Source organism: Pistacia vera, unplaced genomic scaffold (assembly GCF_008641045.1).
Source record: "Pistacia vera cultivar Batoury unplaced genomic scaffold, PisVer_v2 Contig757, whole genome shotgun sequence".
Taxonomy (NCBI): Eukaryota; Viridiplantae; Streptophyta; class Magnoliopsida; order Sapindales; family Anacardiaceae; genus Pistacia; species Pistacia vera.
The window spans coordinates 348,865-362,787 of NW_022196620.1; the positions used below are offsets into that span (position 1 = coordinate 348,865).

General features: G+C 33.9%; 2 protein-coding genes across 2 annotated transcripts; one reads left to right on the top strand and one right to left on the bottom strand.

Annotated features, from left to right (window-relative positions):
• The first annotated feature begins 1,272 nt into the window (after positions 1 to 1,272).
• On the top strand, positions 1,273 to 2,569 carry LOC116115924. Its single transcript, XM_031402061.1, has 2 exons — positions 1,273 to 1,944; positions 2,210 to 2,569. Exons 1-2 carry the CDS (start codon positions 1,665 to 1,667, stop codon positions 2,383 to 2,385), a joined length of 456 nt encoding a protein of 151 aa, XP_031257921.1. The 5' UTR covers positions 1,273 to 1,664; the 3' UTR covers positions 2,386 to 2,569.
• A 4,552-nt stretch (positions 2,570 to 7,121) lies between these two features.
• LOC116115911 (DELLA protein GAI-like) lies at positions 7,122 to 9,448 on the bottom strand. Its single transcript, XM_031402039.1, has one exon. It carries the CDS (start codon positions 9,196 to 9,198, stop codon positions 7,453 to 7,455), a length of 1,746 nt encoding a protein of 581 aa, XP_031257899.1. The 5' UTR covers positions 9,199 to 9,448; the 3' UTR covers positions 7,122 to 7,452.
• Positions 9,449 to 13,923: the final 4,475 nt, after the last annotated feature.

Consider the following 13,923-nt stretch of genomic DNA (forward strand, 5'->3'; position numbering starts at 1 on the left):
ATGATAGTAGCTGTATCTGCACTCTCCAGCCGCCATGTTTCGCACCTCTTCTTTTCAACGGAAGGAAAGTATAGTACCTGTGATGTTGTTATGTTGTGGAGGTTGTTTCTTCTTTTTTGTGTATAATAAATATTATCTCAGCGGGTAGTATTACATTAATAACCAATTTTCATCAACTTTTTCTTTCAATTTTTATGCGATAGCTCGTAATTAGTCCGTTGCTTTGATGATTCATGATAATTCGACGGATTATACAGTTATCATGCCAATGATGCATCGTTCAAATTTCTGTCCTCTTAACTTTCTATGGTAAGATAAAAGTTTACTATAATAGTCAGTTCGTAATTAATTAACGAGATTTATACAGGATTTATGTGAGATCTGTCATGAACTAACTAATTATGAGCGATCATTCACCAGTTATAAAATAAATTTGATGAGAAAAAGTTGTTAGTATAATATTATTCTATAGGGCGCCTCATGTCAGTGACAGTTTTGCAATACCAAAGGAAAAAGGTATGGCTCAAATTGTAGAGACAAGAATGCGAAACGTGGCAGTTGAGGAGTGGATTGGCGGTCGAATATTAAAATCAATAGACTGTTGATAATTTAAATGGACCCTTCAAATTATAAATAAACCCTTTTAAGTTAATAAGCTAAAATCACAAGACTGGATATTCTTTAAGTCTAGTAACTTTTACGGTTATAACCTTAAATAAATATAAATAGTAAATATTCAAAGCGTGAAGCTGATGTCACGCAATTGCAACGTCAGAGTCCTTTTCCTCTTCTGAGTGTTCTCCATCTGCAAGTTAAGCACTGCAACTTTTTTAACAAGAGAAGCGAATTTCGTTTTAGCCATTTGAACACAACTTTATCATGCACTGTACGCTACCTCTGAACGCCACATAAAATAGGATAATTTTGACTTCCATTCTAATACTATCAGATTACAATTGAACAAAATAAATCACTGTTAAATCATAAACATAGATGCCTTTAAATGCCTGAATGACTTAAATTAATAATTTAGGTTGTAATCATTTATTTAAAAACAATAACATTCAATAATTTTTTTAATTTGTTATAAATAAATCTTATTAAAAAGATGAAATAATTATTTAAACAATACAATTAATTAAATTACCAGTTTATGAAAGAGCAAAATTAGGAAATGCAACCGTAACCTGCCCTACATGGAGCCGCTAAAACACATACAGGTGTCCATATAAGCCAAAATAATTGAAGCCTAAAAACATATAAAGGAAGAATAATAGGATAAAAAGCCAAAAGCCAGCCTAGTGTTTCCGACCTTCAGCATCTCCATATTCTTCTTCTTCTTCTTCGTTAATAAAAAACCCTAGTTCGCATCTTCATTCATCAACTCTTTGAATGGTTGAACACACATCTTATTCTTTCATGATCTGTCTCTCCTCTTATAGGGCAACCGCGCGTTTGCTACACGCGTTGTCCTCCCCCTTTCCTTCTTTTGGTTCTCGCAAAGAAGCCTGGTATTATCGCTGCCTCGGCCTTGACCCTTGAACCTTTTTCTTTTTTGTTTTATTCTCTGTTTAATTAACACCTCAGTTTTTTTCTAAATTTCTGGAGAACTTATTACGTCTTTCACATGTATTACACCGAAGGGAAGAAATAAAAAATCAACAATGAAGAAGATGAATGTGATTGAGAAAACGACGTTGCCTTTGGACAAGAAGAAGAGTAATGATCATAATAATAACACTGCAGGGAAGAAAAATAGATTCTTGATTACTATCAACGTTCTTGGTAGTGCAGGACCCATCAGGTTTGTGGTGAATGAAGAGGATCTTGTAGCCGCTGTTATTGAGACTGCCTTGAAGTCTTACGCCCGTGAAGGCCGCCTTCCGGTTCTCGGCTTCGATGTCAATAACTTTCTTCTCTACTGCGCCAATGGAGGATCAGATGGTACATATCAATATTTGCTTTCAATTTCCTTTTCTGACGCAAGTATTATTGTTACATCCCGACCCAGAAAATTTTGATAATATTCTTTATTCATTTCCAATATAAAGTCATGTGTTCGAATGAAGGGGTGGGACTCTGAGCCTCCACTAATGACAATTTTCTGATAGTGGACGGAATGTTACAATTATACAATATTTTAGGTCTTTCCAAGATCATGATGAATTATTATTTATTTGTTATGGGTATGTTTTGGTTTGTTGTTTAGCTTTAGGTCCAATGGAAGCGATAGGATCTGGAGGGGGAATTAGAAACTTTGTGCTGTGCAAGAAACAGATGCAGCCACAGATGACAGAAGGGAGGTCAAAGATGATTAATCAAAAGGGACATGGGTGGAAGGCATGGCTCAATAAATCTCTTAGTTTTAAAATACTACCTCATTGAGATTGAGGTTAGTTACTCCATAACTTTCATTTCACACATGATAATCTTCATTATCATCCCCATAAACGACTTATTCTATCAGAAAAACTTAAACGCTATGTCTATGTGATTTACGACAGAATAAGCCATGTAATTTGCCTTTTGTACATTGGAATGGAATGGCATGCATCTACTTCTTCTGTTTGTGTCGATCTTTCTTATTCTATGTTCTCCTTTTCACTTCCTGTTTAATTTTATTATTTGTGGATTGCTTGGTGTAACTGGGGACGGTGGGCAGTTAAAGAAAAAGTTTAGTTGCTTTTCTCATGGAATAAGAATATATAATATGTTTATATCTAGATGACTTTATGAAAATAGAGGCTTAAATTCAATTGGAGAAATATTTAAGAGTTATTCCATTTGAAAAAAGTTGGAGTTAGATATTGCATCAATAAAACAAATTCTTTAGTTGAAAGTAGGTTGATGCTGCAATACAAAGTTTAATAATTATGAGAGGAGGTGGTATTGCAAAGTTTCAGTTTTTTCTGCAGGGATTCAGTCTTCTACCATACAAAATAAACATATCCTTTCACAGAATTCTGCAACTAATGTTTTTAAATATATGTTCTATGCACTCATTGATTCTATTAACTTTTAAGCATCTCATAAATAGTGTATTGAGCAAAAAATGTTTGGAGCATTCGACCTCTTCTTCCTTGCTGCGGTTGTGTTAATAATTTACTTCACCCGAAGCTAGATAAATTTATTTTTACTTATTTATAAGACAATTAACTAATAACTTAACATCTTTGACATAAAAAAAAATAAGTTTAGAGCTAATAAATTTGCAAACTTGTACATTGAAACCCATTAGGGTGCTTGCAGAAGCCATTGGCAGTAACTTTTTTTTTTTTTTTTTTTTAATGGATATTAAGATTTTTTGCCTTCTTTTTTTAGAGGTTATATACACTTAATAAAGTCTTTTTTTTAAACCAATCATTAAAATTTTAAAATTGAATTTTTTTATCATATAACACCATCAATAAATCATTTTATTAAAAGCTTAACTGAATGAAACTAGACAATATTATTAACAATTAGATACTGAGAAATATCTGAATGGAAATTCTTATAGGAACATATAAATATAATCCGTTATTATTGTTGCTTTCAAATTTTATAAAGTTTCAAAGGATTACTTATTTTACACAGCCATTTTTACTCTAAATATTAACGTTTATTATTGTAAAAGACGGAAATAGAATCTGTTTTAGTGTATTAATAATGTCACAAATAATTCATAGCAGTAGTTGAAAGAAAGCCACTAAGAATTGGGCTAATGAGGCCTCGTAGCCTATTTGTCTTCTCCAATAATTGACAACTCTCACTTACGTTTTGTTGTTGAACAATAATATTTCCTGTTACGTGCCCCCTAATCCACATATACAAAATTCAGTCCAAAAGCTTTTCGTAAACATTTGAGATTCCATGAATTTAGGTTTAGGTTTGCCAAATCTTGAGCAATTATTTAACTTCAACATAAATTTTTAAAACCCCTAGGGATTGGCCTGATGGTCAAGAAAGTTTACTTTTTTTTATTGACTTCCTAAGTTTAAACCACTTTATGGTTACCTATCACATTTGTGGCTTATTTAGAATATTGGACATGTAGGGTGTTTAATAAGTCTCGGGTATTAGTTGAGGTGTGTGCAAACTGGTCCAAACATCCTGAATTTCTTAAAAAAAAATAAAAAATCTAAAAAAAGAAAGTCTATATCTAAAAAAACTACCTCTGGGTGGTCGAGTGGTTCGATAATTTATAAAGACTCTTAAGTATATTACTCAAGAAGTCCTAAGTTCAAGTCCCTCTTTAGTTGCTAATAACGGTAGTCATTGGAGTTCTTATCTCTCCTTAATTGCTAATAACGGTAGTCATTGGAGTTCTTATCTAACCAATACTGTAAGAGTCCCAAGATATTAGTTGAAATACACGTAAGTTTACTCTAACACTCTCTTTCATTTAAAAAATAACAAAAAAAAAAAGCCCATATCCAAAATGCGAGGCTCCAGAGCATAAAGGAAACAAATATTGAATAAATAAAAAATTAAACATGTAAAAGGACAGCTTAATTAGTGAGTCCAGTCCATGAAATGATTAATTACTGAATTAGTCGATTCAAAAGTCAATGATCTTAGGTACTTAAATAATATTCAAAAAACTTCTTCCAATGGCAAAATGTGGTGAGAAAAATGGAGTAATTTGAAATGATTAGAAACTTTCCGATTGCAGAGGAATTGGTACAAAAATGATCCAATCCTTTGATCAAAAGTGCTTTGACGATTGGTGAAGAGAGAAAGTGTTTTAATAGCTTTTGAAAAGTACTTCCACTTGAATATGTGGACTGTAAAGAACCTCTCTTTGCTAGTGCTTCTTAGTGGACATCCTCAATCTCAACATCATCAAATATCTTTTCCTATATATGATTTATATTTATAAATGATGTGATATAGAAAATTCTAGAGGCATTAGTCAATTTCTAATATTTCAAACACCATAAAATTGTAAGATATAGATGGGGTGACCAATGAATTATTAGGTAAGAAAGATTAAGATAAGATTAAATTAAATAAGTGAGAATTTGTTCAACTTATCAAAAATCCATTGCCACCTGGCAACTTCTTAATGGTTAGCAGGAATCTTACTCTGATATGAAAGCTCCATTTCATTTAAAATAAATTCATTAATTATATGACCATGATTCTTACATACCAACCTTATAAATTTATTGAGTTAATGAAGTAAAATAATTGAAGCCAAAATTCCCGACCTATAATAAATTGTGGATAAACCTTAATACTATTGTTAACTTTACGGGTTTACCTACTTAATTAATTATTACTTACCTTGACTTCATCCCTACCATCTTCATAATTAATTTAACAGTCCACCAGATAAGCTTATCTTTCCTTTTATATTTTCATCATTAATTGTTTTTCCTTTCATCAAATTAAACATGTGTCATTCATATATAAGTAAAATGGATAGAAAAGAGAGGACAAATTTCCTTTTAAAAAAAACCAAAAAAAAAAAAAAATTAGATATTGACTTAATATTTGTATTAAAAAAGATGTCATAGGTTGAATTTAATTAATTAATTGATCATGATAGCTCATTAACATGATTCATTTATTAATAATTAAATAGGTATGCTTATTTATTTAATATATTATATGATCAAATTAACCCGAAACATAGAAATTTGATTTATAAGATACATGAAAATGCTTTGTATTAGAAATTCCCTTGGTTTTGTATATATTAATTTTGGATTTCGAGAGGGAATTTTACAGTTGACAGCATAGAAGAAATTGATGGAGTTATTACATTAAATGTGTATTTATTATTTGTATTTGAGGTGTATAATTGAAGATATGATATGGAAAAAGAAAATAAGAAACTTGTTGTCAAGGTCAGCAAATGATTGCTCTTCAAAATCGTATATTCTTATGCTCTTATTCATAATAATACTAAATAAACTTAACTTATTATTCTCCCACGATTTCCGCTCTATTTTGGAATATTTAGGGTCCGTTTAGCTTGTTATTTTAGATAAGATTTTGGAAATAATATTGGGTAATTGAATAAGATGATTATTACGAGGTAAAATTTAAAAAAAAAAAAAAAAAAAACCTATAGGCTTGCTAATTTAACTAAGCACCATAATATATCAAAATTTTGTAAAATAACAAAAACACCCCATCTACCCACAATGCCAAATTTTGACCATCACCGTCAGAATCTAGTCGGATTCTGATTTTACGACACAGACCGATCGAATCTAACTAGTCATGCATCGATCTGACCGTAAAAGGCCAGATTGACAAATTACTATGAGAAAGTTTCCGAGTTGTCATATTAGAATTATGAGAGAAAGTTTATGAGATTGTGTTGTAAGTGTAGTACTCTATAAATATTACTATATACTTATAATTTGAATTTTAATAAAATATAATATATTATAAATATAATCTCTACCATTTGAAAAACAAGTACCTTTATTTTCCTTTCTATTTGATCATCTTGATCTTGCTTTCATGATATGTATTGTCTTCAAGGCATTCAATATACAAATATTTATATTAAGAGTGGAATTTTCTTTTTTTAACTATCTTTAGGTGGCCAGAGCTGTTCGATATAGACTTTTGGATGTATTACCCAAAAGGTCCTAAATTCGAGTCTCTCCTTAATTGCTAATAGTAATAGCCATTGAAGCTTTTACTCGGACAATAATTCTAAAGCTTCAGGAAATTAATTGAGATATTCGTAAACGGACTCAAACACCCTAGGTCATCAAAACAAAAAAAAAAAAAACAAAAAAAAAAAAGAATTTTCTTTATGTGTGCTTATATAATTCTGTATAAATCTTATCAATCAAAGCAGTAACAATTTTTTTTTTCTATTAAAAAAAAATTAACATTTGAAAGAGAAAAAATAAATCTATATAAAATCAAATTTAATAATGTAACTAAATCTATAAAATTAGATATCAGATCTGAAATTACATAAAATATTTTAGAAAATATATTGGAATCATTACCAAACATCTTCATGTCAAATAGTGGGCTCAGAAATATTTATCAAACAAAGAAGCAAAGAAAATAGATTAAAACATTTGTGGTAAGGCTTTTGCTAAGTTTTTCATAAACATTTATCAAACAAACAAGCAAAGAAAATTCTTAATTAAAAATTATAATAATTAGAAAATTAAAACCCATTCATTGTTGAGAACTATGGTTCCCATTTTTATTAAACATACATACACATGATTCCATCTCGAAAACCATAGGAAAATTACACTGAAGAGGCCATCCAACCATATTAAACATAATTCAAAACAGTTTTTTTAAAAATTAACTAAAAGATTTAATTTAAAAAAAAAAAAAAAAAAAAAACTAAATTACACACTTAGATTGGTTCTGTTCAATTCATCCTCGATTCTCACTCACTCGCATCCTCAACTCAGTTTTTACTAAACAACAATACACATTCCCACCAACCTACTGATTTGAGTTGGACTTAACTCACTATTACGACTCACTAGAAGCCAGTTGCCACGCCGAGGTGGTGATGAGCGACCGCGTATGCCACCCAAGCATTAAACAACCGTTGTTCTCCTCCACTCTGTATCCGTCGCCACCCGCAAACAACGCCAACAGCATACTCGCCTGTTTAAACGCATTCGAACCCAGATGAACCGGGTCAAACCCGGACGATGTCAACCGAGTTCGCCACTGAGTCAACGTCTCGTGTCTCTCTGTTCTATCAGAACCTTCGCAAGCCACAACATTGCAAATTTGTCTCCCTAAATACACCTCGGACATCACCAAATCTTGACTCGCCGGGGCCACAGAAGAACCTTCCAACGAGTCAAACAAACTCGAGTAATAATGCAAAGCTTCAGTGAACCGATCAAGAAAAACGGGACTGTTGTGATTAGCTTCCTGTTCAACGATTGTAATAATCTTAGGCTTCATCGCTTTAATAGAAGACACAACCTTTTCGATCCCACCGGGACGAGCCAAGAGACGATGAAGTTCAAAGACGGAGTTAACCGCGACGGTTTCAACTTCGGGTCGTACATCGAGCATTTCAGGTTCAAGATCGGCCAAGCTGTTGGCAACGAATCCGCGGAATTCAAATTCAACGCCAATGGTTTCGGCTAATTGGGCCAGCTTCCATCCCACTTGTTGCAAGGCGTCGGTGTTGTCGGGCTGAGGTGGACCGATGCCCGTCAAACGGAAAGCTGGCGGGCCACCGGGCCTTAATGCTAGAGCTTGCATTAGAGCGGGCCATTGCATACCTTGTTTAAGACTGAAATCGATGACGTGGACTCGATTAGCGGTGGCAAAGGCTTCGAGAATAGCCTGATTAGCCGTGAAATGAGCGAACTTTAGGTACGGGCAGGTCTCGTAGAAGTGCATCTGAAGGATGTCGTTGTAGGATGATTCAAGAGCATCTTGAGGGTAAATTCGGTAGATTCTCCTCGCTAAAGCCTCGGCGAAATAGGTGGCAACTTTTCTCATAGCGCCTGCCTGCGATGCCGCGAGTAATCCTATGTGCTTCACGAGCGCGTCAGCCAGTTTCAAATTATCTTGCTGAATTGCTTCTGCACATGCTAAAAGTGTGTGGACGAGTTGAACCCCCGCTTCTTGCGAATCAACCACCACCAGGGGACGAGTTGACTCAGGAATTGAACCAGAAAGTCCGCTACCTGATGCTCTTTTAGGGCAAATCGAGGTTTTAATCCGCTTGTTGCGGTTGTTTTCGGTTTCTGTATCGGGTTGTGGTGGGTACGCTGCAACGCCGGGGATTGCTCTGAGATCGTACTCGGAATCATCGTTGAAGACTCTTGATGGATTGGAAGTCTGTTGTATTGGGTTGAAGGTGGAAGATTGGGCGGGATCTTGAGTTGGGCGAGGTTGTGTATCAAAAGTAGTGTTATTGAGTTCTGATAGCATACTCTCAACCCAACCAGAGAGATCGGAGGGATTGTAATGAACAGTGTCAGTGGCGAGATGCGAAATCCCATCTTCTTGAGCAGTGCCCATCACCATCTCCAACTGTTCAAGTTTCTGCGCCACATCAGCCATGTCTGAAGCCCGGACCTTGTAACCCAAAACCTCCAGTAACTCATCCATTCCTCCTGCATCCTGCTCATCTTCCCACATCTTCGCCTTAGATGAACTTTCACCTTTGATATTGCTTCCCCCAGCACCACCACCAACACCGCAGCCTGTGCCACCAACACAACTTTCTTGATGATCCCTCTTCATGATTTTCAAGGTTCTTGATTCCAAACGATCGAATTAAGATAACTTAAAAACTCAAACTCGAAGAAATAGGCTAAGTTTTGTACATAGAAGGTGATGATTAAGATTTAATTGGTTGAGTTTTAGGCATTTTTTTCTTCGTAGAAATGATAATAAAGAAAAAGAGAAGCTACGGGTGGAAGGTCCAATGAAGGAATAGGGAGAGCTGGGAGTGGAAGAGATAAGGAACAATGGAGGCCATAATAATGGAACAATATATTTTTTTTCTATGCTTTAATAAATAAATGAAAAGTTAATTGAATATTTTTTTGGGGTATGAAGTTACGTTATTATCTTTTTTCTTTTATGAAAGATAAAAAAATAAGTGTTTTTTGGAAGGTGTAAAAAAATAAATATAAATATGATCCGGCAAGTACTTAAAAGCATAAAAAGAGAGGCGTAACAGCACCGCAATGCTAAAAAAGATGCTGCTGCTGCTGTTGCTGTAGATGTTGATTATGTACGGTGCAGCTACAACTACAGCTCGTATATATCCATGACTTGCATCTCATATTACAAAATCAGACGGTCGCCTTACGTTTTACCAATTAAGCGTTTTTGGGAACTGAATATGAAACGTGGGCTCTACCTGCCAATCACAATTATCTTACTCAGTCGCTCTTTCTTCCTGCGACTTTTCACGCTCTTCTCTTTTCCTTAATTTTATTATATTGATTTCAATTTATTATAAGTTTACACTAAAATCAACTTTTAAATTAAAAAAAATTCTCAAATCTCATTTTTTTTATATGTATAATGTCAAATTTTTATGTCAAAAATTGAACATGTGATTTGATTTGGAGGTGATTTTTTATATACTCATCGAATATAAAAAAAAATATTAGATTGATTAAATCATACTTAAAATTCTAAAAATAAAATCAAATGTTCGATATGAATTTTTGAGTATATTACTCAGATTTTAATTCGAATCTTTCTTCAGTTATTAATAAAGGTAGTTATTAAAACTTTTACCTGATCAATAATTATAGGTTTTGAACCAAAAATAAAATAGAGAAATTTTAACCCAATCCAAGAATTATTTTCATATATGATTTTGATTTTGGATATCAACTCAACCAAAAAAGCAGCAACTGACATCCACGCTCCTACAATTCGAGTGAGTTTAACTGCTTTACTTCTTACATGACCACATGAGGGACTGAGGGAGGATCATGGTCAACTTTAGATCAGAACGCGCTATGATGGCAAGTAAAAATCCGACGCTATAATGATGATGCTTGGTGTCCATCAAAAGACTTGTGGTTCCTTTTTCAGAGCATCTGTTCTTCACGCGCTGCAGGAGTCAGAACTGAAAAACCTGAAAACTCAAAGAACTATATTATGTTTTGATTGGGACCCACAAAATGGGTGAAGATGAGATCAAAGGGGGGGAGATTCAGACGTCAACATCGGTTTTAGGACTATCATAACATCCTGGTGGGACCCCATATCAAAAGTTACGGAAAATAAAGATCACACCGTTAACCTCAACGACGTTAACGATAATATAACGGCGAATAATAGTTTCTATCAGTTTAGTAACTTCAGCTTTCGGTGGTTTAGTGTTTACACTTGACAATGCCAAATCTGGTAATAAAAAATAAAGGAAATTTCTTTATGATACCTACCTATTAAAGCACCTGAGAATATGAAATTCGTAATGACATTTTTATCCCGCACTGTTTTTAATACTGTAACAGCATAAAAGGATCTTTACAAGCATATCACTTTGATATTAAAAATCTTTATGATTAATATCAGCAAATTATTTTGTTAAATTGACGTTATTGGGCATCCAAATCCGGGGGTGACGTTAAGGTACAATATTTATAAAAAAAAAGGAGTGAAACAGAGGCAAAAGCCATAGTACTGACACAATGACACCTCCTCCTTTCACATTGATCCAATCGCCATGTGGTGACGCCACGTTGGACAGATTCCCTAATCTCGGTGGTCCCCAACAACAACCCTGCATCTCTCACCTTGAGATTTATAATTTATATTTTTATTTTTAAAAAAAAAAAAAGAATAATACAAGAGTGGTGATTCAGTGTTTCTCAGGTGTGGAGGAATTTTGATTGGTATAAATAATGGAAGAATTGTTCTCTGATGCCGCCGGAGGGATGGCTAAGGCTTTGCCTTAGTCGAGGTTGGTTGGTTCTTTCTTTTTCTTTACAAATATAGTTAATTAGTCCGACCCCATCAATCAGTATTAATGTTAAAACATGAACAACTGTAAACAAACATTCAGATTATTATTATGGTAAACATGATTCTGTTCTGTTTATACAAAAATAGCTGGAGAACCATAAACTCATGTCCCTCCTTAATTTTGTTAATTAAATCAAACTTCAGTACAAATCCAACGGTAAACCAACAAGTTTTTGACCTCTTCCAACATCAATTGGCCGGTTTAAATTCTCAGATAGTGACCACACCAGAGAGCCCTTGATTTATTCCAAATCAATTACCTAAAATGATTTCAAAGAAGATGGTCAAAATGAAGAGACATAAAATCTGTTGCTTAATCCTAGCTTCACATGGTTGTCTGTATCCACATGCAATTCCCCAATATTAATTTTATTTTTGCTCTTCTTCCATTTGTCATTGCATCTTGATACAATACAAATACTCCTCGTTCAAATAGAAGTCAATAAGATTCCTTAATTATTTTAATTAAGATCCTAATTAAATTTGAATATTGAAATACCATGTTGTCCCATTACGTAAAACCTACTAATTATTTGAATATATGAAAATGCCAATCTCGGTGCTAACAGTGATTACGATATTTAAATATTATTATAATATAAAGTTTTTTTCTGATCTATCCCCTTAATTAATTCTAAATCTCTTCGATCATTGTTCCTTAATTAATCACGCCGGCAGCAACCGATACAAACAAAGTACATACCACCAAGTATTAATTAGTGCCCACTTGGTTCCTAAATAAGTACCATTATTTGAAATGAATGATTTAATTATACACAAATTGCCACGTCTGATGTGATCACTTGAAAATAATGGGAGAATTGACCACTCCAAAAAGAAAAAACTTTAATCATGGAAAAACGACGTGGAATCAATGAGTCACCGAGTTAATTAATAACTCTACTCAGTAAGTAATTCAAATTAAGGCAAGATCTAAGAATAACTAAATCTAGTAATTAATTTGTAAATTAGCCACTCGTGTGCATTAAGCATTAGCAGAACACGAACACCCAATGTCTCCATATTAATGAAAATTAATTAATCTTAAAATGTGGAAAGCATTGGTGGCATCAACAATGAAGGAGAAAATGGTGTCAAATCAAAGTGGTCTCATCTCATCTTGCTGGAGCACTACCGATTGTGTATAGTAGTAATCTGGTTCCTACTGTTTTCATCACTACAACAACTACTTACAAGTTACAAGACATGATGGACCCCATCTTTACCACCCTCTATTTGTACATCAGGACCCTCCATTATCATGACGATGATGATGATGATGATCAGCCTGCCATGCATGTGCTGTTATGAGCTGTACGTGTTTTAATGCATGGCCACGTGTTGCGCTAGTTGTGTGTTGTGTATATTCTGGGAGTGTTGAGTTTGATATAAAAAGAGATGGATCCTATGCGTGATTTTAACTTCTATTCTGGTAATAAAATTGAAAATCAGAAGGCCTTGTGCCCTTGTCACCTTCATAGAATGTAAATTTTGGAGAAGCACGATTCAATTCAGAACTAAAGTTTGGTGACATCCAGCTACCATTCTCTTCTCTCTTACTGCTATCGAGTTAAATTACATTTTCATCCTTGAAGTTTGGAGAAATTGTTTCGGCCTAGTATAATCTGAAAATGTCATTATATATACTCCTTATCACACTACTATAGCTAGGGAATTATGAACTATGCTAATGTTTTGAAACTGAAATTTATATTATACCTCTATTTGTCTTATTAGAAAGAATAAAAAATAAAAAGGATAAAGATTGACTCACAATCCAATCTTATAAATTTTCTCTCACAACTTTGACGTGACAACTTGTAATTAGTCAGCTTGTAAATAGGTAGACGGGACCCATAGCGAGTAGATAAGAATCATTTGCGAACTGACTAATTGTAAGCTATTACGTTGAGGTTGTAAGAGAAAGTTTGTGAGATTGAGTTAGTATTACCCAAATAAAAAATATACATTTATACTGTTTAATCTTCTCTAATTGCAATAGTCTAACATGTACTGTAATAAACTTTTCAGATTTTACTGGACCAAATAATACTTACTCCAAACCTTAGGGATGAAAATGTGATTAAGTCCTCTACTATGTGGGTGGTAGGACCAATTTCAAAAGACAACGAAGGAACACAATCTCTCTTTCTTTCCCATGTGCATAGCCATAATCTTCGTCCCCAAACATCAACTCAAATCTCAAACTCATTTATGTTATTTGTAATGTCAAGTAGCTCTTGGAGAGGGAGAGCTGCATGCATAATTTTGTGTTATTGATGATGAATTGAGGCAAAAGGCGAGAAATAGTTATGGTGGTGTGGGCCGCGGGCTCAGTCACAAGGCTGTTTGTCTGTGTTTATTAAAAACAGCCACATGTGATTTTGGACCGTGGGTGGGTGTCCCTAGTACTTGTATTGTTCATGGAAAAAAGTTTGATCAAGACTTTGACGCTCCATCACTTTTTACCTTCAA

Bases quoted from the DNA above. Each gene is read 5' to 3' on its own strand.
- LOC116115924 (XM_031402061.1), top strand. From the start codon at position 1,665: ATGAAGAAGATGAATGTGATTGAGAAAACGACGTTGCCTTTGGACAAG. The intron at 1,945-2,209 runs GTACATATCAAT...TTTGTTGTTTAG, and splicing joins CGCCAATGGAGGATCAGATG to CTTTAGGTCCAATGGAAGCG.
- LOC116115911 (XM_031402039.1), bottom strand. From the start codon at position 9,198: ATGAAGAGGGATCATCAAGAAAGTTGTGTTGGTGGCACAGGCTGCGGT.